A 23,240-nucleotide genomic window follows, 5' to 3' on the forward strand; every position below is an offset into this window, starting at 1 on the left:
GAGACCGACGAAATAAAAACTGGGTGAACACTACTGAGTTGGTGTGCAGTCAGCCTACAAGCTACTCTAAACTATAGTGAGTAAAGTGTGTTGATTAATGCTAACAATATACTTTATTCTTTCTCTCCCTTAGACCCAGTCTCAGTCTTTTAATAGTCCCTTCCCAGTGGCCTCTGAAAATGATGCTCTTTCTAGAAATCTTTTGCACATATTTGATGATGAGTTTCACATTAGCACTGTCACTACCAGCAAGTGATGGTGGAGATTTAACCAGCAGTGGCCCTTGTTCACTGAACTGTAGCAATATAATAAATAGCTCAACCAATACAGGAGTACAATACTCACTCTTAACTTCAAGTAGCTTTTATACACCGGGTTATCCCATCAGAGGTGTGTGTGGGGGGCTCTCATTCTCTTTTTCATTTTCTGCATGCAGTTTCCTCTTATTTATGCATTCACTATTCCTTTTCTTATTGACTCTTGCATGCTCTTTCTCTCTCAATCATTCTGCATTATAGTGTACTACTTGAATATATTTATTTATTATTTCTTTCTCTCACATTTTTCTACACCATTCCTGCCCCCTCTCACTCCTCCATCCCCACACATTGCACTCCAGTTAGTATCCAATCAACAGCTTGCTTAAAAGATTACGATCAGAGCCTGACGGTTGGCCCTTCCTGGTACAGAATCGAGGCTCTTTATGATGATGAGGATGAAGACTCAGAGAGAGAAGCACTGGGATCCTTTACAATAGCAGAAAACATGGAAGAAGCCAGCCACTGCAGCAAGGTGAGTTATGATAAGAACATTTACTTTATTAATTTTGCAGACCAACACATGTCTGATCTTTATTAATAATGCGATCCACACATCCAATTGATGTACTTATTATGCTTCCCTCTTCTCTTTCATGCAGAGTGTTGTATTTCAAAGCATCAAACCATCATTACTGGACTTGCCTGCAAGCTTCTACTGGACACCCGAAAGGTATTCGCATTGCAACGAAGAGACCAAGAAGCCTGTTTGCTTCAGGTATGATGCTTTGTTTTAATTATGAATTCTGCATTTGCATGATTGCATGCATGGAGACACCTGCTAGTAGCCAATAATTATACCCTATGTATGTATACACATACACACTACTGACATCATCATCATATCCTCTCTCCACTCATTAATCATTAGGGCAACAGTTCAGCATCACGGTGACCCACACTGCCAGACCACTGAAATATGCGTCCAATTGACCAACGATACAATCAACTGTCCAGAGATCCCTTCAGTTAGCCCGACTAGCACTGTTCCCAGTAATATTACATCAGTGACTCCATCAGTCACTCCCACACCAAGTCAAGACAGAATTGATCAAGTAATAATTAAGCTTGAAATGAGTTTTTTATCATCAGATGTTCCTCCTTTCTCTATTCATGTAGTGTATGAAACGTTGGGGCTGTGAGAGTGCTCGGCCCAATGAGTTCTGTGGGAGCAATGGAATGACCTTTCAAAGTCGCTGTCTTTGGAGAAGATACAAGTGCATACACCAGGTTGACATCACAATAACTAGGGGAGCTTGCCCAAGTAAGTGCACTAAAACTATTTCATTGATGATTTTATTTATAATAAGAATATCAATGATTTATTTATTTATTTATAAAAATGCTTTATTTTATTTTTTGTCTGCTAGCATCATCATCTACTCCAAGTCCTACTCCCACTCCTACTCCCACTCCTACACCGGTACCGATTGTCACCCCACAGTGCAAAAGGATATACGATATTGTTAAAAACATCAAAAACGAGTGGCATCCACAGTGCACTAAGAAGGGAACTGCCAAGCCAGTTCAGTGTCATAGAAAACCCAACGGTCTGCTGGAGTGCTGGTGCTCAAGGGAGAATCTCTCGGAAAAGAGTGGGACAAGGAAAAACATCGCCGACTGCAACTCACCAATGTAAGCCAAAAATCAATCGTCATTTTTATTTCATTTTTTTCCTGCAGTGATTTGGATTGCTGGGAGTTCTAGACAAAGATACTTATCCTTTTTTGGATGAAAACTAGTCATCATCAACAACAACAACAACAACATTGCTATTATTATTATTATTGTTATTATTATTGTTTTATATTTAGCATTAATTTTATGTATCGCTTATCTACTGACTCAATCTGTATACTAGAACCTTCTATCTCTCTCACTCAATACATGTAGCATTATTATTATTATTATTATTATTTTTCATTATTATTATTATTATTATAGTTTGGCAAGTACATATGTAACATACTATAACTCTCTTGTGTACAATAATAATAACTAAATTATCTTTTTTTTTAATTACAAAATATTTAATTTTAATCTTCTTGGATAAACAAAATTCCTTTGGAAGCAAAAAGGACTTGCGAACTTTCTTCATCTGGTGCTAATGTGAGAAACAATGGCCAAAAGAATTTTTAAAAATGACAATTAACTTGTGTATCAAATTACTGATGCAAATCACGCATACCAATATACCAGATATAATCTAATTAAAAGTAGCTATGAACATTAAACAAAAAATTAAAACTTCATGATGACTAATAAAGACACTACATTATATTACAACAACATACAACATAAGAACAAGTACATGTATAAAAGAATGATATCACTTATCAGTGTCAGGAGGTATAAGCAGAGAAGGTTTAGGAGGAGTTATAGGGAGAATGGGGCAGAGGTGTTTCTTTGTCAGAGACAAGAGTGTATCAGGAGAAGCATTATTTGAATTATTACCGTTAGCCGGACTAGCAATGGGTGGAGACTGGGGAGAAGGAGGCGGTTCTACTTCACCACTTTTTGAACGAGAGCGCGACGAAATATTTGAAGATCCTTTAACTTTAGTGGTCCCCAGGGACTTGGTCTCAGAACTTGATTTTGAGCGAGGTCGTCCTAATTTTGGGGGTCTACCTATCCTTGGCGCTTTCGTCGAGGGTAACAGGGGCGTGGCACCACTAGATCGAGCCATGCCCATACCAGCCGTCTTGACTCCGCCTCCTAGCAAAGAACGCATTACTAACGGATTGGACGACAAACTCGATAAGCGAGTTGCATCATCAGGACCAGCAGGAGCTGTCGCTGTGAGAACTATCGGGCTGTTGGGGACGGAACTGCTAAGGAATGAGTTTGAGGGTTCTTCGGACGAACCTGATTTACGTTTACGAGGGATCTTAATGTCAAGGGAGAGGGACGAGGGCAGGCAATAAATGAAGAACTCGTAAATTTTATCAATGAGGATCCTGTCAATCATTCCTTGGGTTATCAGGTAAGAGAGTTTGTCGTTTGATGTTAATCTCAACTGAGAGGGAGAGAGAGAGGGGGGGAGAAAAAGAGAGAGGGAGGGAGGGAGGGAGAGACAGGGAGGGGAAAATGATAAAAGACAAAGGGATAGAAATGTTGGGGGAGAGAGAGAAGGAGAGAGGAGGAGGGAGAGAGTGCAAACAACATGATAAAACCTCACATTAGTTACTACACAACTAATAAAAAATAATTAAATCTGCAGCCAAAAAACGAGAAAATTTTGCTCGGCCCACGTATGCACGGCCCCAACTAACAGAGATCATATCCTAGGCTAGGATACACAAATACTAACACACCCAAACAGTCTTCACATACATAGACAGGCACACCTTTTCATTAATGTAATCCGTTCATAGAATGTAAATATCAAACACACCCTAATTATAATACACCCACACACACACATACACAGAGACATAAATGTACATACATACATACAAGTAGATGGATATGCAAAACACAGTACAATTAGTCTAAAGTTCAATCACTAGACAATGGTGTATCCCACATGCTCCCTCCCTGTCTCTTACTCCCTCTCTCCCTCTCCCTTTTCTCACCTGATCATCTCCTCCATGCATTACCACTAATGATGTGCGAGTCTTCATTCTTGATCGAAGCTCCTTGGAACATGAAAGAATGAGAGGGAGAGAAAGAGACAGAGACAGAGGGAGGGAGAGACAGAGACAGAAGACCAATAAGTAAGCAAGTTATTGGATATACATCTGTCATCATTATTGCAATAAATATTTGAATTAAAAGAATGGACAACAGTTTCCATACTTGGCAGCGGCAATATATCCCGCTCTTTCAAACTATGCCGTAGGGTTATAGGCAACACCTGGAGCAAAAATGCTTTCATTATTACTAGTTTTATATCATGCCTTTGAATAAAAAGGCCCGAAGCAAAGACCCGTAAAATAATACAATTGGCAAAGTGTGCAGAAAAATGGCTCCAGGACAAATAAAAACTACATAATTATTAACAAATTACCATCACAGAAAACAATGCAGTACAGTAATAAATCTCGTTTGTAGTTGTATTTGTGCTCTTTATGTTCCAAGGGCAATTATAGAATTGATTGAATTAAAAACTAAGAGTTTTTATTAGGTGCATACATACATATACATAGTGTAGGGTGCTGGCAATATAGAACTATATAATTAGATTTCACTAATTGCATTCCACGAGGTTGGCTAATACTCTCCTATCCAGACAGATTAGCTTCCACACATGACTGCTGTCATTAATAATTGTGTACTGCGAATGTTTTGCAGACAAAATAAATATGATAACATGTGCCAGAGGCATGTTACTGGTCAACACCAAAGACCTAATGCATGTAATTAACAAGTGATGGAACTGGTATACTAAATACCAGACATACAGAGACTAGACAGAGAGAGAGAGAGAGAGAAGGAAAGAGGAACAGTGAGGAGGAGAAAGAGAGGGGAAGAGAGGCAGAGTAAAAGAAAGAGAGCCATTATTATTGCCCCTGTTAGATATAGAGGGGGTTTAGGATATTTCAAGGTATCTTAAATCTCCCAATTTTAGCTAGACTGGCCTTTTATTTCAAGATCCTACACTGCTACTTGTGTTAGCATCCACACTTAAGCCTATTGCTATAATTTTCTAAGACAATGGGATGATAATTAAAAATGAATAACCATTGTAGTGAGTAAGTGTTCTAGGATTTCAACAACAGCTGTCAATCCATAGTACAACAGAGTAAGAGAATACAATAAAAGAGTGAGAGAAATATGTAGGAGGAAAGAGAGGGAGGGAGAGAGAGAGAGAGAGACAAAGAAAGAGACAAATGAGGAGAGAAGTAGGTATAATATATATATATATATACATACAGAATATTATGCAACAGATCAGAGTATAAAGGTTAATAATCTAGACCATACTGTAGATTTTATTACATGTGTACATGTACTTATGTTGCATAATCTGTTCACTACTATGACTTTTCGAGGTTTACAAATGATTAATTGGCCTAAAGTGTGAATAGTAACAATTATCGCTAAAAGTCGTAAAAATAATTAAATAAAATAGTAATTACTTCGACGTATGTCTCTTTAGTTCTGTCAGGTGAGTTTTCACCAATAATGAAGATTGAAGGAGTAGTGCAGTTTAGGAATGGATCAGAAGATAACTGAGAGAGAGAGAGGGGGGGAGAGAGAAGGGGGAGAGAGAGAGGGAGGGGGAGAGAGATGTGAAGAAACACATAAAATAAAGCTACCATTTAAAAATACATGCACATGTACTGTACACAACAAATAATAATAATAATAATAATGGATCTATATCAGACTGACATACATGTACATGTAATAGACCATAATAACCAGTAATAATGATAATAATGATAATTATAAAAAAAAAATAATAATAATAACAATAATTTAATTATGACACTACAATTCAATATGAAGTTAACCACATACTCACACATGCAAGTAATCCATCCCTATACCTTTACGTTATACATGTACATGTACACATGGAGAGGTAAATCCATTTATAAAGATAAAGCCATTTATAACATGTGTCTACATATGCCACACAAAACACATCAAATAATAAGAGACACATGTAACTTGCATTATGTAATTAGAGCCAAACACAAGCTCCACAATATGTAACATGTACTTATTAACCAATTATCTCCAGTTACCAGTAGTGCCACATTGTAGTGGGCTAGCTGATTGGGTAGATAGTGCCCGTAACATGCCACTGTGGTTAGAGGGCCGCACCGAACAACAGCTGCTCCACAGATATTTAGTAGCGGGCGAGGGTTTACCATTCCTGGTTAAGGCCATTATTAGATTCGTTATAGCTAATTAAAAAGTTGTTTTTACTACCAGTGATATAAACCATAGAATTATGAATACTGATGTAATGCGCAACAGCTGCATATAATGAACAGAATGAGCCTACACAACTAGCGCTTCCAACGATACACCTGGTCTGTGTTGTCAAGGAAAGCACTACAACCATTTCATTAATCCACAAATCTCACCACGCCTCTCTTTCCCTTGTACAGCATCATAATACATATGCATGTACATGTACACAAACAATTAAACTTGATTAGGATTACATAGACTTTCGCAAATTTCACTTTTAAAATTAGATTATAGCTAATGTAAGCTAATGTAAACTGTGTACATAATAGTCCATAAACTATAGAAAGCTAATGTACATGTCAATATACATGTACATGTACATGTACATGTAAATGTACATGTACATGTATATATACATGTACATGTACATATACGTGTACATGTACATGTATATGTAAACAACATGACACTGAGTGCGTGCCAATAAATCTATTTTAAAGTTATATGTACATGAACAGTATATCTTGGATAGATAATCTCACACATCAAAAGTGACAAACATACCCTATAATAGCAGGCCATAGTAGACTTGGTAAAATGATATCCGGAAGAATCTCACCCTATCGGGTTTTATTATGGCTTTTTCTTATCGTAAAACCATATAGACACAGACACAGCGTCTCGCCAGATTAAATTACAAAAAAACCTCAGATAATAAAGAACTTAACGAAGCATTATAAATCCAATAAAGAGCAAGAGGCTAAGAACAGCGTGAGAATTAGGTTGAAAGATAGTAACCACATGCAATTATTGTATATGGACACTAGTAGCTTATACCAATTACTCATTATAATTAGGCCAATTACATGCTCCGTCTCACACACTCATGTATATGTACATGTACATGTACATGTACATGTACATGTACATATATCCATGCAAGCGTGCTTATAATATTTCCACAATATCTGAAATAATTTTTATAATTGCGTAAGAGCTACACCTGTTGTGCTAGCTTAATTCGAGCTAATAAGGTCACATCAAGAGCTCATTGGTTAGATGGGCACTTGGTAACTGGTTTATAAGCAACCTCTCTCATAAGGTCATAGACATAACATGAGACCAAAACTTGTGTTTATCGTTTTATTAATATTATTAATTATTATCAATTCTAAACCAGAGACAACCACAGGAGGAGCGAGTGTTAAACCGCAGAGACACGCAAAATAAAAATATCATTATCACCGTTACTACGATTCCTTGTAATACTAATAATACAGATGCACTAATAAATAAATAAATTATAATTTTAACAGGATGACCTAACTCTTAATTGTTGTCTGATAAAAGAGATATCTTTTAAAATTATCACAAAAAGGAACTATCAGTGACAAGGTCACATTAGTAGAGTTTACACATGCACATGTAGTGTACATGTACAGGGCCTAGCTGTTACGTCAAAAAATATACATGTACATGTACATAGTAGTGTTCCAATTAAATATTGTATTTCAGTTGCAATTCTGTTAATTGAAATTGATCGGGAACTATTTGTATTCGTGTACGAAGCATTTGTTTGAAAACATGTACATTGTACTACATGTACATGTAATTTAAGAGAACATACACACGCACGTGTAATTCGATTTTACAATGCAACCAGACAATCCTTTATCTTAATACATGCACAACACTATAGTCTTGCTAGCCAGACCTTTAGCTGACTAGCAAAATTAACAAAACGCATTGTTGCATGTACAAAAACATGTGCATGTATACAATTAGATGTACATGTATATGTAATCATGTATTTCCTTACGGTCCAGGAGTAATCGAGTCCATCTATAACCAACCCGAGATTAACCAGACATGCCACACGCTCCACTTCAGCTACCTAGAAACAATAAGAAATCATTTCCATACTTCCAGAACTTCATTCCCATGCCCCCAGGCCCTCGTTCCCATGCCACCAGACCCTCGTTCCCAGTATTAAGTACCTTACAAGCAATCCTACAGCTGGTAGACCAACTGACTAATATTATCGGGCGTGATGAAAACTGTTCCTTTAGCTTAAAAAATAAAATAAATAAAAATAAAATAATTCATGTAGATGTACAGTACCTCTTGAACCCTCTGTAAGGTGCACTGCACTATATTCTCCACAGATTCACGGAATGATGTCCGTTGTCCAGTGTCGGCTTTATTGTCTTGTACAATGACAGGGAATACCTTACCAAAAGCGTTGAACTGACTCTGGAATAGCCTTAACCTCCTACTGCCTAGAGGAGCAGTTGAGTGAGGGACAGTGACAAATAATGGAGAAGGATCAAAATGAAGCTGAAGAGAGAGAGAGGGGGGGGGAGAAACAGACAAAAATAAAGAGAGAGACATAAAGAGGAATTAACTTATATAGCATACAATAGTCATAATTTAATTAAGCAAGTAGGTACATGTGTATATGTACGAGCAATAGGTTATTACTGTACTTGTTTGTCTATGTTAGTCATCCCAATTGAAGGATTCCATGGTCTCTTTAACAATAATTTTAAAGCTTCATTGACACCATCACCACCTAAGCCAATGTGAATCATCTGCTCTACTAAACCTGGGCACTAGAAATTAAGAGGGAGAGAGAGAGAGAGAGAGAGAGAGAGAGAGAGAGAGAGAGAGAGAGAGAGAGAGAGAGAGAGAGAGGTGCATGATGTAAAATGTACATGTGCATGCATTGCTAGTTTTAGCTTTTATTTTTACAAACTATAGTACCTTTCAATACAAATATAAAAACAGCTTACAAAGAAGAGAGTATAATAATGATGCATGATACAACCTTACGTTAGTTTTCAATACTTGAAGCACATCAAGATAAATAGGAAGCATGTCATCATCAAGAACTCTTATTAGTGTCCTGTGTAACCACTGGGTTAACTGTGGGTCCTAACATGTATATGTACATGTACATATACATTAATAATATTATTGATATAAAATACTCCAGTACATGTATACATGCACTTACCCATTTAATGTCGGCAAATATCTTACGAATCTTTTTAGACGCGGTGTCGTTACTCAAACGTCTTTGAATAGCCTCTTCTTGTGACTAAAAAGCAAATGTGATGCAAAGTGATGTCACGTGATGTAATATGACATCAAAGGGCGTAATCACGTGATGTCACTTACTCCAGAGAATGATAATCTGGCGAGTTGATCGTCACGAAAAACTTGCAAACATTTACTGAGCAGGTTCTGTTGCTGATAATTAGCATCACTGAATACTCTAAAAGAAAAAAGAATATTTTTGTCTCTCTCTCTCTCCCTCGTTCTTTCTAACTTTTCAAGCTCCAAGTCATTATTTTCTAGAGGTAACCTTATCAGATTCATGTGTTGATAACATTCATTCATAATGTTCTTCACTTTGTGATAATTGTAAGGACGAGAGGGTGTGTCAGCCACACCCACAACATCAATCTCCATATCATCATCATCACCATCAGAGTTGATATCAGGCTCTTTCTCCTCTTTACTAAATAAATTTTTTAAAATACTTTTTTAAAAATCATTCCTTAAATCATTATTAAAAACTACATACATACATGCAATCTGTTATTAAATGTTATTTAATCGTTGTAAATATTAAAAAAATACTCCCTCATTCCTTGTAAACTTGAAAGAACTAGTGATGCAACAGAATATAATGAAGCAGCTGCGATGGCAAAAGTAATTAAAAACGTATTAAAAACCATCAAATAAAGTCAGGATTAAAGTCTACCCAGGAAGACACGAGTATTACAACATGCAAATTCTCCAATATAACAATAATATAACAATAAAATAATAATAATAATAATAATAATAATAATAAATAAGTTTAAAGGTTAAATGACTCCCAGCAGCTGTGGTGTAACAACAGGTGGAGTTACACGAAAATAAGACAGGAAACTAGACATAACATGTTTTGGCGTCTCAACGACCACAGCATGTACATGTAAAAACAAATGAAATGTACATTTACCAGACAGAAACCATTGAACTAATAAACTATAGCCAATGCCTATTATGGGATGGACTGGAAATCCATTTTTTATTACATTTTATAATACATATACATGATCTTATGTTGCATAGAAGTTTTGAGCTAATTCATATTAAAATTGAATTTTTATAAATTTTTTAAGGTTACTAAAAAATCAGGCCAAAGTCCCTGTGCAGTTGTTGACCAAATTTTGTCAAAAATGAAAAGGAAAGAATCACCCATTTTTATGATTTTTTTTGATACACATACATAACTTTCTCAAAATCTGAAGAATGACAATGAATGTATATATATATTTATATTTATGCATGTACATTGGTTCAAAACCATCCGAAATTCACTGATACATCAATTACAGTTTACGTACACAACAGACTGAGAAGTATCCTCCTCTTTTATTGTTTTCAGTGGCTCCTCCCTCGGCCCCGCCCCTTCATTTGGCTTAAAGAGATGAAAAGTGGGCAATGACTGGGTAATGCTGCTCCAATGAGCCATCAGTTTAGGATAACAGTGCTCAGAAGCAATCTGGTCCCAGGAAGAAGCCGCCATAAGTGATTTTTGGCTGTTTTATTGTTGTTTTGTACACGACGCCATCTTAATTTAAGCTCCTCCTATTTTAAATTAATAACACTAACTAACTAGCTTCACAATAATAGAATAATTTCGTATTTTGTTGAATTAGAACAATAATACCAAAATGGCGTCAAACAAACAAGAGATGCAGAAGTCAATGCAAGGTTCGTATCTATCACAAAGGCTCTCTTATTTATTTATTTATTTATTGTGTCCTTTAGAGTCTTGGGTAGCTGTGGAGGCCGGGGAAGGGACGGGAACGAAAGAACCAAAGTCCCTCTCACACGTTAAAAGTGAAGAAGAAATCACACAAATGATTGCTGAAGCAGTTACTGAAGAGAGAAAGGACCCAATACCTATAATAAGGCAGGAAGAAACAACTAAAACTGATATAAGGTAATTCGTAACCAACGATAATTAATTTACTGAGTTTTACTGGAATATCCTTATGTTTTACTGAAATATACTATAGTTTTACTGCCGAGCCAGAGGGTGTAACTAGTACTGCAACAATGGAGCAATCATAGTAAGAATTAATTGAAATTTGGTATTGTTTATTAAAATTTTCTAGTTTGAGGTCATTTTTGTCTACTCTACTATCACCATCTTTTATTATTTCACATTTAACTGTATTTCTAATTGGGTGAGTGCGACGCATTTTCTAAATATCAGTTTGTTGCGAAATATTTTCTCTCACATGCGTACATTTAGGGTGTTGGTGGGTAGACGATTAATGTGAACGGTATAATAATCCGAGAAAGAAATTTATTATTTTTTCTATATTTAGTCGATAATTTAATTTCAAATTTTCTTCAGTTTCATTGTTGATTTGTAACTGATTTGTAGTGCATTTCGTATTCATAATTCATCATTGTGTTACACTCTGTTCGCTCATTATTAATATCCTCATTATATTACAATCCTTTATTGAAGTACAATATCTTTGGTACAGAATCCGTGTTGTTTTTGATCTGCAGCTGTGCTTCTTTTTCAAGCCAATCATAACTTATAGAACTACAAAAACAGAGAGAGACAAAGAAAAAGCAAAGGAACGGTGGAATAGTGATTTTTACATCACCACTTACCTTCTCTGTGGAAATAGAGCACATCCGACCGGTACGGCAAAGCAGAGCCTAAATCATGTGATAGTCATGTGATCATTCATAGTGATACTCACAATATTCCACAGAACAATGTCTGTAACCCTGCAGCTGCTATATTGTTCCTCTAATAAAGATGAATACATGTAGATAAACACCTTTACGTTATGCTCTTACCATTAATAAAGGATATCTTCTTTCTAGCCTTGTAGATAGTACTGGCAACATTACTATCACATATTAGTATCATACATTTATATTTATAATTAATTATAAATACTTACGCAGTGTTGGTATTGTCATAAAAATCCGTGAAAAGGTTACTTGGCTGATTCCTTTGACAGCTGCTACCTGTCACAAACAATCCAATCATCCCTCCAATATTCCTACCCTCTCTCTCTCTCTCTCTGACTCACTCTTGATCTTCCAAGTTCATCCTCTTCTCTTTTTCCAGTAAAATCGTTTCTGCTAAGACCGACTCCCTCCACTAACTCCCTCTGTCTCATTGTCGGAATATTGATGCAATTTGCTGCAGCCACGGCAACAAAAGGAACCCACCTAGCAACCAGAGGAGGGGCCCTCTATAAATTATAAACATAGGCATACATGTATGTGTATTTGTACTTTCACAAGTGAATTTAGTAAAACTGAAACACCAACAGCTCCAGTGGTTGCTCCTGCATAAGCCACACCTATTTGTCTATCAATATTAATAATATAGTAAGTGGATGGATAGAGTGTTATTTTGGCAGAGTATTATTTTTTGGCGTCTAATGATTTGCAACAAAATTAAATCTTAAATCTTAGTAATGCGCATGTACACAAAAATTACTAAATTGACAACTGCAAATTATAATGTTACAGGAAATTGCCAAAATAAAGTGCTGTAATATACGATAATAATATTTTAGAGTTTTAAGGTTACTCTACCTGTTAGTAATTGAACTATTGACATTTCTATTAGTATAATTGACCAGTGCATTAAATGACTGATTAACCCATTGAACCATAAACACCTGCAGCGTAGTACTGGAGGAAAGAGTGAGGGAGAGAGTTAAAGAGAGATTTCATACAATTTCATTGCATAAATTATAAATTACATAATCAGATGTATGGATGAGAATAGTTGTGTATATCATACCGATAATATACAAGCATAGATCCTAATATAACCATGCCTCCTGGGACTTGAAATGACATCCGACCGATCAGATTCATTCTCTCTCCGCTATCAGGGTGATAAGCGGAATCATACAGGACCTTAGCGGTTTGCAGTTCATCCAGACTCACTCCATTTGGTACCAAACCTGTAGATCTGGGAATGAGGATACACTAAAATCCCAGCCCACTTTCTTGTACCTTGCAACTTTCACCAGATCTGCAGCTTTTTCTAGCTCTTGCTCTGATTTGAGAGATAGCAAAGGATTGGTGATTCTGAGGAAGTGCTGGAAACGACCATAAAAGGTCCTCTGGTCCCAAAGGGGCTTATCAATATCAACAGGAACACCAGCCATTTGTTGTAAAGCAAAAGAAAACAAAAGAACTATGAAATGAACTGCTGCACAGCCATAATAATTATAGCTCCGCCTACCAATTAGTTAACCCTTGCTTCGTTAATTTAAAATGTTTCCGTAAATTCTCGTAATCCTAAATTCCGTATACTTTTAGGTATTAAAATGGCGAATTTCTCTAGTACTCAAGAGAATGACCTTCCACTTACTCTCCCCACGTCTGGGTTAGTCATATAATGAATTGTTTCTCTTTATTCTCCTCTTTTAGTCCTCCAGGAGGTAAATTCCAGCCGGTCCCTCCTCTACCCGCCATGTCTTTTGGAGCTCCTCCTCCCATGCCCGCGCCCCGCCCCCCAGCAGCAGGTGTCACACTACAGTCACGTGATGTGTCTGTCACTTAATTATACGTAAACCCTTCCTCAATTGGTAGGGACGATGCATAATTATTATGACATTTTCTTGAACAGTATAGTACCACACATACATGTATATAGATATCCATGGACATTATGGCACCAGTATATGTATGTATTACATTATGTCCGTCCTTTATTTTCTAGTTTTGTCTCCTGATTCATCAAATCAGATCCCTAATCAGGTAAATACATGATGTATATACACATACAGATAACCATATCTGCTGATTTTGGAGGGTGGTTATTGCCTGGTTTTAATTTAGCAAATCTGTAGCCATGTACCATTGAGCATGTTCATAATGGCTGGTTTTATAATGAATGGCTACCAAAATTTTGCTACATGTACATGTATATGTACGACTCAATTTTTAAAATTTGTTTTTATTTTAGTCTCCTCTCCTTGTGTCTCCGCCCTTGGCCCCACCCCTTCTCCCCGGCATGGACCCACGCCCACTGCTCCTGCCGCCTTTCCCCGGGAACCCTCCTCCTCATGTTGTCATGCCAACGAATCCGGGACTGCTAATGAGACCCGAAATACCTTTTAAAGTAATTTTGACAAGTAATGAATAATTAATTAATTAATTAATTAATTAATTACAGGCTCCACCCACTGAAGAGGATGGGCCTATATGGATGGAGCACAGTACTAGTGATGGATCGGTGTATTATTTTGAGCCGACGACTAAAAAGACAATGTGGGAGAGACCAGCCGGTGCTAGGATCGTACCTTTTAATAAACCTGAACCAGGTGAGAGGGTTTATAATTAATAAAATTTTTGCAATTTTTGAAGATTTGTGATAATAAAATCTGCGAAAATTAATTTAGTGCAATATAGCAGTGGAAATTAAAAAGCCACTTACAGCTTGTGGTCGGATTTGTTTATTTTAGCGAATGGCGATAAAACTGGCAATTTTATCCCTTCAAAATTACGAGCTACATGTATACTTTACACGTATCTTCATGCCTTCAGTTTTCTCTCAATTACCAGGTCCTGGTGCCCCTCCCCCCTTACCCCTGGGGGTCCCCCTCATTCCCCAGAGGGTGTGGTCAGAGCACAAGTCCCCTGATGATGATACCAGAACTTATTATTACAATAAAGTCACTCGCCAGTCATCCTGGGAGAAACCAACCGATTTTGAGCTTGTGATGCCACTCCCCGCTAACCTGGACGTTCTCCGTTCTTCCGAGGCCATGCCTACTTCCTCTGAAACCCCACCCACTTCTTTAGTACCAGCTAATGCTGATGTCATTGACCAATCAATAGGCGATGAAGATAACTTAAAAGTAATAAAAGATCATTATTTTATTTATAGTCATAATTCCTATTATTGATTATTTGTAGCCTGTCCTTGTTCCCCAAAGCAGCTTTGATCCACCTACAGTTAGTACAGGTCTCCCTCCTTCTAATCACCTCCTCCCTCCTTCCTCTTCCTCCTTCTTGCCTGGCAACTCGGACTCTACCAAACCCGATCAGACGGAGCCAATGGAAATGAACGAGAAAGAGCTCCTTGCGATAGTAGCAGCTAAACTAGGCACAGGTCCTTCTCCTCCTACTCTTCCTCCCTCTCTTCCAGTCAAAATGGCTCCGAATCCTAAAATTGAAGAGAGGAAAGGCCCTCATCCAATTGATAGTGTGCCTGTCGCTGGTACCCCATGGTCTGTTGTCTTTACCAGCGATAGAAAGCAGTTCTTCTTTGATGCTACTAGTCGTAAGTCGTACTGGAAGCTCCCGCCAGAGCTGATTCATAATCCGCTTGTACTTAAGATTCTTGAAGCACCTCCGTGGAAAAAACGTGAGCTTTCTCTTCCTCTCTCTCTCTTTTTCCTTTGTGACATTAAGAGTACAACTTTTTGAGTATTTTAGGCATTATAATGTAAATCTACTAGCCCTTGGAAGAACTTATTTACATAAATACTTTGTATGTACATGTACATGTGTACACTTGACATGCAAGCATATACATGTATACATTTGTGCATCTACATGTAGCTTAAATGACATACATGTACATGTAAGTATTATATATGTGTATATTTTTATTACAGTAGTTTATGTTTTTTATTATTAGAGAGAGTTGGTGAATTGGAGGAACCAGCCACAAAGAAAATGAAGTGAGTATATAATCAGTTGAATCACCTGACATTAATTATGATCCCTAGATTAGCTGCTTTGGTTGGTGAGGATGAGGATTCTGCAGAAGAGGAAAAGGGAGGTCACCTTTTCCCTCCTGATCCTGTCAAGATGGAGGGGATTGAGGTTGACCTCTCTGCAGCTGTTAAAGCTGAAGTTGCCGAGAGAGCGAAAGAAATGAAAGCAGCAGAAATGAGAGCCAGGGTATCACTAGAGGAGAGAACAGAAATATTCAAAGCAATGCTACTGGAGAGAGAGGTGTGTCCTGACTGTCCTCTATTCATTGATTGGGTCGTAAAATTGTGCACAAAACTCTAAAATTTTATGAAATAGAAATGTTTATGTATACATGTACATGTAAAAACCAGCACTATACAGTATGATAATGTATTATTTAGATGTACATGTATGTCACAATGATTGTCATCTTAATATAAGATTTAATCACTCAAACATTTCTGAAGGTACATGTTTATCTACAATTCATGTCATTTTAGGTGTCAGCATTCTCTACTTGGGAGAAAGAGCTACCAAAGTTTGTATTCGATGAGAGGTATCAGTTGTTACTCGCTAAAGAAAGGAAAGCTGCTTTTGATGAGTTTGTTGCTGCTCGAGTTGAAGCAGAGCTTAAGGAAAGGAAGAGTAAAGCTAAGGAGAAGAGAGACACCTTTATGACCTTTCTAAGAGAAGATTGCAAAATCACTGCAAAGTGAATCCCAGTTTCATATACATTAATTTACATGTACCGTATACCGGTTTATTTTCGTGGTAAAATATTTTCGCGAATTTCACGGTTTAGTGATCATTCGCGAAATTTTTTCACCGCGAAATTCTGCTCTCCATTGCCACGTGGTGCAGTCTGCAAGCAATTCGCGAAAATTAATTCCGCGAAAACTTAGAAATGCAAGATTCGCGAAAATTTTTTACCACGAAAATAAACCGGTATACGGTATGCATGTACATGTACATGTAGCTTAAATGCGTGCATGTTGTAAGTCCACTTTTAATGATGTGTACCAATTTTGATCTATTGGAGGTTTGGCCTCTACTAACTTAGCATTTTTTAAAATTCTAAATTAGTAATAAATGATGTTAATTTATGTATCAATTTTATATTAAAATTACAATTCCTTTCCTTAAATTCACTAAAATTTCAAACTCAACTGTGTATCTATTGGTAATTTGGTATTAACATTCGTCTTTTTATAGATCAACATTCACTGAGTTCATCAGACAGTATGCTAGGTGTGAGAAGTTTAAAGTTATTGAGAAGATGAAGGAGAGGGAGTCTTTATTCAATGAGCACCTAAATGAACTTAAAAAAGCGAACAAACAAAGAAACGAGGAACAGAAACAAACTCAAAAAACTAAAGAAGAAAAGGTGATTAAGATGCAGCAGTAGGTACATGCGATTAATGATGGGTGTGGTTATGGGCGTGGTCTTTTACTAGTACTGGGTGTGGTTAAAGTATGTCAGAAATAAAAAACTAATTATTGTTATAGTGATTATATTTAATTTTTTTGATATTATTATTATTAGGAGAAGAATGATTTCCTTGCCATGCTGAAGGAAGATCATAGTTTGAGTGACAAGTCACAATGGAAGAAAGTCAAGTCCTCATTTCACAAGGATAGGCGATACAAAGCTATTGAGAGCTCGTCAAGAAGAGAAGAATTGTTTAACGAGTATATTAAATGTCTGAATAGAGTAAGTGAGGGGGGGGATTCTTTAAAATTTAAAATTTAGAGCCACTCACCAAAATAAAACCAACCATTCTGAACCATTTTATGTAAGCTTGCATGTTCAGAAATTTGCCTAATTTAAATAATTCTGATCACTATAGATTTTAGTAATTTACAAAAAATTGCTCTCTAAAAATTATCTGTGACATGTAGATGTATGCAGTAGTACAGTACATGTGCATGTATATATTATTAATTATTTTTACATTCCTTGCAGGATGAGAAGCAGGAGCTTATTGCCGCCAGTCTCAGAGAGAGAGAAAGAGAAGTCCAGCTCAGTCGCTCTGCCCAAGAGAAGCAGTGGGACATTGAGAGAGAGCAGCTCCGCCGAACAGAAGCACAGCAACACTTTTCGTCCCTTCTTGTTGACCTAATTAAAGACCCTCTCTCATCTTGGACCGAGAGCAAAAGACAGCTTAGGAAGGACCAGAGGTGGGAGCTGTCAGAGTTGATAGACTTAGCCGAGAAGGAGAAGCTGTTCAGGGAGCACGTGTCACAACTTGCTAAGAAAAGACGACTTCAGTTTAGAAAGCTATTAGAAGAAACTACTAAAGTAGGCAATGCTAGGCATTAAGTTATAGTGTAGTATAGTACTGCAGGGTCGTTGGCAAAATTTCGCAAAATATGACTAGGAGAGAATTTTCAATTTTTATTACATTTTCTGATACTTATGCATGTTCTTATGTTGTGTTTTAAGTTTGAGCTAATTCCGATTAAATTTGGATTTTTTAATAATTTTTAAAGTTACTCAAAAAATTGGGTCAAAGTCCCTGTACTATAGTACAGGGTCGTTGGCCAAATTTTGCCAAAAATGACTTGGAGAGAATTCTCAATTTTTATTACATTTTCTGATACGTATACATGTTCTTATGTTGTTTTTTAAGTTTCAGCTGATTCCAATTAAAATTGGATTTTTTACGAATTTTTAAAGTTACTCAAAAATTGGGTCGAAGTCCTTGTACTATAGTACAGGGTCATTGGCCAAATTTTGCCAAAAATGACTAGGAGAGAATTCTCAATTTTTATTACATTTTCTGATACGTATACATGTTCTTATGTTGTGTTTTAAGTTTGAGCTGATTCCGATTAAATTTGGATTTTTTACAAATTTCAAAAGTTACTCAAAATCTGGCCAGGGACTTTGGCCAAATTTCACTAAAAATGAAAACGAGAGAATTCTTTGTATTAAACTACATTTCTAATAATAGATCACTCTTACTATGCCCTGGAAGAAAGCAAGGAAGTACATCAAAGAAGACTATAGATACAAGAATTACTCTGACAGTGATCATGTAAGGACTCAACAGAATACTCTCGGCTAGGCTAGTAACACGGTATCCCTCTCTCTCTCTCCTCCTGTAGGATCGTGAAGACGAGTATGAGAGGTTCCTTCACGATAAGATGAAGCAAGCAAAAGATGACTTCAGATCCCTCCTCTCAGAAACAAAAATGATAACATTCAAGTTAGTGCATTATATTTTCAACTGATATTGCACTATAGCCCTATTGTATTTTATTTATTTTATCTATTTTATTTATTTTATCTATTTTATTTATTTTATTTATTTTAAGGAGTAAAGAAGTCATCGAATCTTCCGATCGTCATTTAAAGGACATTATTGAGACACTGAAAGTTTGTGTTATCTTTAAAATTATTATTATTAATTTTAATCAATTAATAGTAGACTTTAGCAGTACATTAATTGTACTTATACATTTTATTAACGACCTGGGGGCGAAGCCCCCAGGTCGTTCCTATAATTGAATTCACCGTCGCGCTATCTATATATATATATATATTTGTATGTCCACACTTACATTTCTTCTATACATGTTGTATTGGAGAAATAACAATCCTTAGCAACCACCCGCCCACGCTCCTTTACGTGAGTGGGTGTGGTCACGGCAAACAAAATGGCGGCTTACACATGGGACAAAGTTAAGAGCTTTCTAACAGCAAGAGAGCATAGAGATACTGTCTAAAAACTTTTCTAGAAGCATTATAAGGTAGAGAGAACCTCTATAAGTCTTAATAATGACCAAGTTGTACTTGCAAGGTGGTGAAATCAATTATAGGAATACTTTTTACCCTGTTACGCTTGTTTAGCCACACTTATTACTTTTAATTCTCTTCTCTCTCCTCACAGAATGATCAACGTTACTTGATCCTTGACTGTATTGAGGAAGAAAGGACCACTATTTTATACCATTACATTGACGAGTTACACAGCAGGGGGCCTCCTCCCCCTCCTACTGCCACTTTCCCCTCGGAGAGACTTAGGAAATAGACCACACCCCCTAATGGCAATTAATTAATTATTAATTAACTTCTTATTAAAAATGATTGTGTACTATAATAATTAATTACTGACAATAAAATATCATGTAAATGGAGAATAAAAGGAAAATAAATTATTATCATTATTATTAAAAAAAGGAAATCGTCTTTTGCATCTTCAAATAGTTTTTCTGGCAATCTTATTTCGGCTAGACAATCTAAAAAAGTGTAAATTTTTAATACATGAAGGACTATCAAGATATTGTATTTTTTTTATGGCTAACCTGTCAAATTTTCGACTGCTCCTACGGGTAACAGTAGTACCATCTTGTAGTAACTTGAATTGAGTGCGACCACTATACACAAACAAAGAAATAGTATGACAGATAAGCTTATGATAACAGTCTTCATCATGTGATGGAAATTATGAATAATAATAACAATTCAGTAGTACATGTTTAAGTCTCAGGTTTCTAGAGATGTTCTTATCATAAATGATTCTCAAAAACCGTGGTAAGAATATGTCATCATGGACTTAAGTACTTAACCGCACTGGTCATGTGACGATCGTGTGACCATTGCTTTACCTGTATCTGAATGTAGAGCCTCTTCTAAAGAGACCGATCTTAGCAGGAGGCATCCTCTCGGTCCGAGTTGTCCTACAAAGGGAACCTAATAACTAGATATCAGCCATCTTTCTCTCCTACCTGAAGAAGCTGTGGTGACACACGCACGATTTCCAAAGCTCCTTACAAGCTGAGCGAGAAGCACACGTAAACCCAATGACCTCTTGATGGGAGAATGACTGTGTGTGTGTGTGTGTGTGTGTGTGTGTGTGTGTGTGTGGTATAATAGAATACATACATGTATGTACATTATGTGCTGTATTAGACATACCGGTAATGGAGTCATTTCTAACAGGAGTTGCTTGTTTTTGAAGTTCACTCCACTTATTCTAACCCTGTGGATGTGACAAAGTTCAATGAATGAATCAAACAATAGACAAAACTTAAATTGCACAATAGCACAAGTACTGTATATATTCAAATGAACATGCACTTCTACTTTATCATGTACATGTATATGTACGTACCACGGGAAATGATTGAGTTTAGTTAGCAATGGCTCCTGCCCACAATAAACAGTCAGACCAGTACATGTCACACCCACCCATAGCCGCACACCTGAAAAATCCTAAAAGGGACGAGAATAGAAAATAAGTCATTCTCATTTTAATTATTATTTATATACTTACAACAATCTGATGGAAGTCCATGCCGTATCGATCAAGACGACACGAGAGATCAAGAAACTTCTTGTCACATTCGGAAGGTAGCATACCCCTGGATCACATGATTATCACATGATAAGTGACAGTAGTTACTACTACTAATTAAACTTACTTGTTCTGGACATGAAGAATGTGGACTTTATCAACAAAATCAGGCGACTATAAAGGAGGATTAATTTATGATTCATACTTTCCTTTTCTCTCCCGCCCTCTCTCCTCTTACCTCATCTTCTAACATATTAAAGTCATCAAGGTATCCATGCTGATGCTCACTCGGGTCATAGTCACCAAACTCACCTACACAAACACACACACAGTCATCCTTCACTAACCACACCCACCAACCTTGAACTAAGTAACTGTATAAAGAAGCTTTGGTATCCTCAGAACACAACAGCCTAAGGACAGATAAAACAGAGCAAAAATGAATAAACATAAAGTTGATCTACTTGTAACTTACTTCTTAGAGAGGAGGTCCTCACGTATTTGTAAAGATATGTAATATCTTGTTGATTCATCAAAAAGGTATGTTGGGGATGTGGGGTAGAGACGAACACGCAAGCGGAAGTTATAAGGACCATCTTAATACGGGGAGAATAAAGTATGTTAAAATGTGCGATTATTATTATTATTATATTTACTTTTTAATTGTTTTCTGATTGGCTTCAAAGGATCGAGCCATCTCTGTACATAAATAAAATAAATATTAAAATATCAATACATTTTAGCCAAGAGTACATGTACATACATGTAAGGGTTTTTAGATACATGTACATGTATACATTTTTGCCCATGTAAAAAGAGTTGATTCTAACTAAGTTGCAACTGATTCGAAATTCTCTTTCCTAATAAATTGGCTCCAAAAACATTCGCAATTTTTATTCCATTTTTCTGAAACACATGACATGCACATGCTCGCTTATCCAGTACTTCATTATAGTAATTAAATCATTAATAGTTATACTGTTGACAAATACATTGCAGCGTGTGGTCTTCAGTAATATCAATAAGCTGCATTAATATTTAATTTGTAGTGGAAGCAACCACAGTGAGGGCAGCACTCTATGGCTTCAAGGAATGCTTGGAATGTGTCCCTACAAAAGGGCTATGATCGAACAACCATTGTCAACTACTTGTTCATCTTTGTGAACAATGACCATATAAATCTGAATTACAACATTAATAGTAATAATAATGATAATAATGTATTATTAATAATGTTATATTAGGTGCTGAGAAAGTGTGATCAAAAATGTCTTCTTACCAGTTGTTCTTTCTTGTCAAAGTATTGCAATCCAAAGTAGTCATTCTCATCCAGGCTAATATGAGAGAAGACATCTCTCAATAATTGCTCTCCCGTTGCCCTTTTCTGTCAGTTTAGTGGGAGGTGAAGTACATGTATATTTATACAGAGAAAATTTTAAATTGAATTATTATAATAATGTTTTGAGTCTTTTTGCCTTACCGCGACATCAACAGAAACAATGGACCCGTCCAGCCCTTCTATTTGACAAGGAAGGATCTCTGACATCTTGTCCCACTACAGAATATTGGCTTTCACTTGCTTCGCACCTCTTCGGCTCTTCCTCCTCCGCTCCTTGCCTTGCGAAAGATTGTCCCGGGGTCCAGTAATATTAGCTTCATCTCCAGGTCCCTGATCTTTAACTCCCACGCACAAATTACTTAGCACCCGAGCGCCATGCTTCCTCAGAAACTGTCTCGTATAAGTTTTAAAATGACTGATCTGCAGGAGTTTGAGGACATGAAGAAGAGAAAGAGAGAAGCAGTCAAAGCTGCAAGGAAAGGGATGGAAGGACTGGAGACGAGGACCAGGAAAACGCCAAGAAAAGCTCTCACATTTGACACACCTACACCAAACTCCAATCCGTCCTCAAACTCAGACCGTTGAGAACTCATTTCCAGTTTTTCATGCTGGTACTCATTCCCAGTTTTCCATGCTGGTACTCATTCCCATACC

At 36.7% G+C, this 23,240-nt stretch overlaps 6 protein-coding genes across 8 annotated transcripts; 3 read left to right on the forward strand and 3 right to left on the reverse strand.

Annotated features, from left to right (window-relative positions):
- Positions 1-2: 2 nt before the first annotated feature.
- Positions 3-2,291, forward strand: LOC109593756 (uncharacterized). The gene is made up of 8 exons (XM_020008804.1): positions 3-76; positions 134-390; positions 620-792; positions 920-1,035; positions 1,189-1,372; positions 1,437-1,581; positions 1,688-1,952; positions 2,000-2,291. Exons 2-8 carry the CDS (start codon positions 180-182, stop codon positions 2,022-2,024), a joined length of 1,119 nt encoding a protein of 372 aa, XP_019864363.1. The 5' UTR covers positions 3-76; positions 134-179; the 3' UTR covers positions 2,025-2,291.
- Positions 2,292-2,424: 133 nt separating this feature from the next.
- LOC100637029 (KAT8 regulatory NSL complex subunit 3-like) lies at positions 2,425-10,841 on the reverse strand. The gene is made up of 12 exons (XM_020008809.1): positions 10,586-10,841; positions 9,517-9,708; positions 9,366-9,462; positions 9,202-9,285; positions 9,018-9,119; positions 8,672-8,797; positions 8,307-8,522; positions 8,183-8,254; positions 8,005-8,079; positions 5,399-5,491; positions 3,893-3,955; positions 2,425-3,333 (listed from the first exon to the last, which is right to left on the reverse strand). The coding sequence occupies exons 1-12, from the start codon at positions 10,765-10,767 to the stop codon at positions 2,647-2,649; spliced, it is 1,989 nt and encodes a 662-aa protein (XP_019864368.1). The 5' UTR covers positions 10,768-10,841; the 3' UTR covers positions 2,425-2,646.
- A 38-nt stretch (positions 10,842-10,879) lies between these two features.
- On the forward strand, positions 10,880-11,726 carry LOC105316598 (uncharacterized). The gene is made up of 5 exons (XM_011411621.2): positions 10,880-10,955; positions 11,013-11,187; positions 11,264-11,317; positions 11,363-11,434; positions 11,503-11,726. Exons 1-5 carry the CDS (start codon positions 10,916-10,918, stop codon positions 11,528-11,530), a joined length of 369 nt encoding a protein of 122 aa, XP_011409923.1. The 5' UTR covers positions 10,880-10,915; the 3' UTR covers positions 11,531-11,726.
- Positions 11,603-13,542, reverse strand: LOC100637156 (sideroflexin-2-like). The gene is made up of 10 exons (XM_003383880.3): positions 13,251-13,542; positions 13,033-13,206; positions 12,822-12,920; positions 12,516-12,591; positions 12,308-12,472; positions 12,176-12,242; positions 12,069-12,121; positions 11,969-12,018; positions 11,877-11,924; positions 11,603-11,805 (listed from the first exon to the last, which is right to left on the reverse strand). The coding sequence occupies exons 1-10, from the start codon at positions 13,403-13,405 to the stop codon at positions 11,706-11,708; spliced, it is 987 nt and encodes a 328-aa protein (XP_003383928.1). The 5' UTR covers positions 13,406-13,542; the 3' UTR covers positions 11,603-11,705.
- An 8-nt stretch (positions 13,543-13,550) lies between these two features.
- Positions 13,551-20,152, forward strand: LOC100637283 (transcription elongation regulator 1-like). Of its 3 annotated transcripts, XM_020008806.1 has the most exons (17): positions 13,551-13,626; positions 13,671-13,765; positions 13,963-14,000; positions 14,209-14,364; positions 14,419-14,566; positions 14,808-15,103; positions 15,162-15,612; positions 15,889-15,931; positions 15,980-16,208; positions 16,448-16,659; positions 17,160-17,331; positions 17,491-17,658; positions 17,911-18,246; positions 18,902-18,985; positions 19,056-19,156; positions 19,266-19,326; positions 19,841-20,152. In XM_020008806.1, exons 1-17 carry the CDS (start codon positions 13,568-13,570, stop codon positions 19,979-19,981), a joined length of 2,790 nt encoding a protein of 929 aa, XP_019864365.1. In that variant the 5' UTR covers positions 13,551-13,567; the 3' UTR covers positions 19,982-20,152. The 3 variants fall into 3 exon arrangements, with proteins under 3 accessions (XP_019864365.1, XP_019864366.1, XP_019864367.1); XM_020008807.1 differs by lacking the exon at positions 13,551-13,626 and having other exon boundaries at positions 13,686-13,828; XM_020008808.1 differs by lacking the exons at positions 13,551-13,626; positions 13,671-13,765; positions 13,963-14,000 and having other exon boundaries at positions 14,286-14,377.
- LOC100632358 (protein 4.1-like) lies at positions 20,043-23,152 on the reverse strand. Its single transcript, XM_003383842.3, has 14 exons — positions 22,728-23,152; positions 22,527-22,631; positions 21,904-21,946; positions 21,723-21,843; positions 21,608-21,660; positions 21,486-21,559; positions 21,375-21,421; positions 21,227-21,314; positions 21,065-21,165; positions 20,869-20,932; positions 20,679-20,776; positions 20,559-20,630; positions 20,256-20,327; positions 20,043-20,189 (listed from the first exon to the last, which is right to left on the reverse strand). Exons 1-14 carry the CDS (start codon positions 22,791-22,793, stop codon positions 20,150-20,152), a joined length of 1,044 nt encoding a protein of 347 aa, XP_003383890.1. The 5' UTR covers positions 22,794-23,152; the 3' UTR covers positions 20,043-20,149.
- Between the last annotated feature and the right edge of the window lie 88 nt (positions 23,153-23,240).

Source organism: Amphimedon queenslandica, unplaced genomic scaffold (assembly GCF_000090795.2).
Source record: "Amphimedon queenslandica unplaced genomic scaffold, v1.1 AMPQUscaffold_13506, whole genome shotgun sequence".
NCBI classification, from domain to species: domain Eukaryota; kingdom Metazoa; phylum Porifera; class Demospongiae; order Haplosclerida; family Niphatidae; genus Amphimedon; species Amphimedon queenslandica.

Bases quoted from the DNA above. Each gene is read 5' to 3' on its own strand.
- LOC109593756 (XM_020008804.1), top strand. From the start codon at position 180: ATGATGCTCTTTCTAGAAATCTTTTGCACATATTTGATGATGAGTTTC. The intron at 1,036-1,188 runs GTATGATGCTTT...ATTAATCATTAG, and splicing joins AAGAAGCCTGTTTGCTTCAG to GGCAACAGTTCAGCATCACG. The intron at 1,373-1,436 runs GTAATAATTAAG...CTATTCATGTAG, and splicing joins GTCAAGACAGAATTGATCAA to TGTATGAAACGTTGGGGCTG.
- LOC100637029 (XM_020008809.1), bottom strand. From the start codon at position 10,767: ATGGCGGCTTCTTCCTGGGACCAGATTGCTTCTGAGCACTGTTATCCT. The intron at 9,120-9,201 runs GTAAGTGCATGT...TATACATGTTAG, and splicing joins TATTTGCCGACATTAAATGG to GACCCACAGTTAACCCAGTG. The intron at 8,523-8,671 runs GTACAGTAATAA...CTCTCTCTTCAG, and splicing joins TGACTAACATAGACAAACAA to CTTCATTTTGATCCTTCTCC.
- LOC105316598 (XM_011411621.2), top strand. From the start codon at position 10,916: ATGGCGTCAAACAAACAAGAGATGCAGAAGTCAATGCAAG. The intron at 10,956-11,012 runs GTTCGTATCTAT...TGTGTCCTTTAG, and splicing joins GATGCAGAAGTCAATGCAAG to AGTCTTGGGTAGCTGTGGAG. The intron at 11,435-11,502 runs GTGAGTGCGACG...GCGTACATTTAG, and splicing joins TTAACTGTATTTCTAATTGG to GGTGTTGGTGGGTAGACGAT.
- LOC100637156 (XM_003383880.3), bottom strand. From the start codon at position 13,405: ATGGCTGGTGTTCCTGTTGATATTGATAAGCCCCTTTGGGACCAGAGG. The intron at 13,207-13,250 runs GTACAAGAAAGT...CCTCATTCCCAG, and splicing joins GATCTGGTGAAAGTTGCAAG to ATCTACAGGTTTGGTACCAA. The intron at 12,592-12,821 runs GTAGAGTAACCT...TAATATTGATAG, and splicing joins AATAGTTCAATTACTAACAG to ACAAATAGGTGTGGCTTATG.
- LOC100637283 (XM_020008806.1), top strand. From the start codon at position 13,568: ATGGCGAATTTCTCTAGTACTCAAGAGAATGACCTTCCACTTACTCTC. The intron at 16,209-16,447 runs GTGTGTCCTGAC...ATGTCATTTTAG, and splicing joins CAATGCTACTGGAGAGAGAG to GTGTCAGCATTCTCTACTTG. The intron at 16,660-17,159 runs GTGAATCCCAGT...GTCTTTTTATAG, and splicing joins GATTGCAAAATCACTGCAAA to ATCAACATTCACTGAGTTCA.
- LOC100632358 (XM_003383842.3), bottom strand. From the start codon at position 22,793: ATGTCAGAGATCCTTCCTTGTCAAATAGAAGGGCTGGACGGGTCCATT. The intron at 21,315-21,374 runs GTAAGTTTAATT...CATGTGATCCAG, and splicing joins ATTCTTCATGTCCAGAACAA to GGGTATGCTACCTTCCGAAT. The intron at 20,631-20,678 runs GTAGGAGAGAAA...TTCCCTTTGTAG, and splicing joins TGTCACCACAGCTTCTTCAG to GACAACTCGGACCGAGAGGA.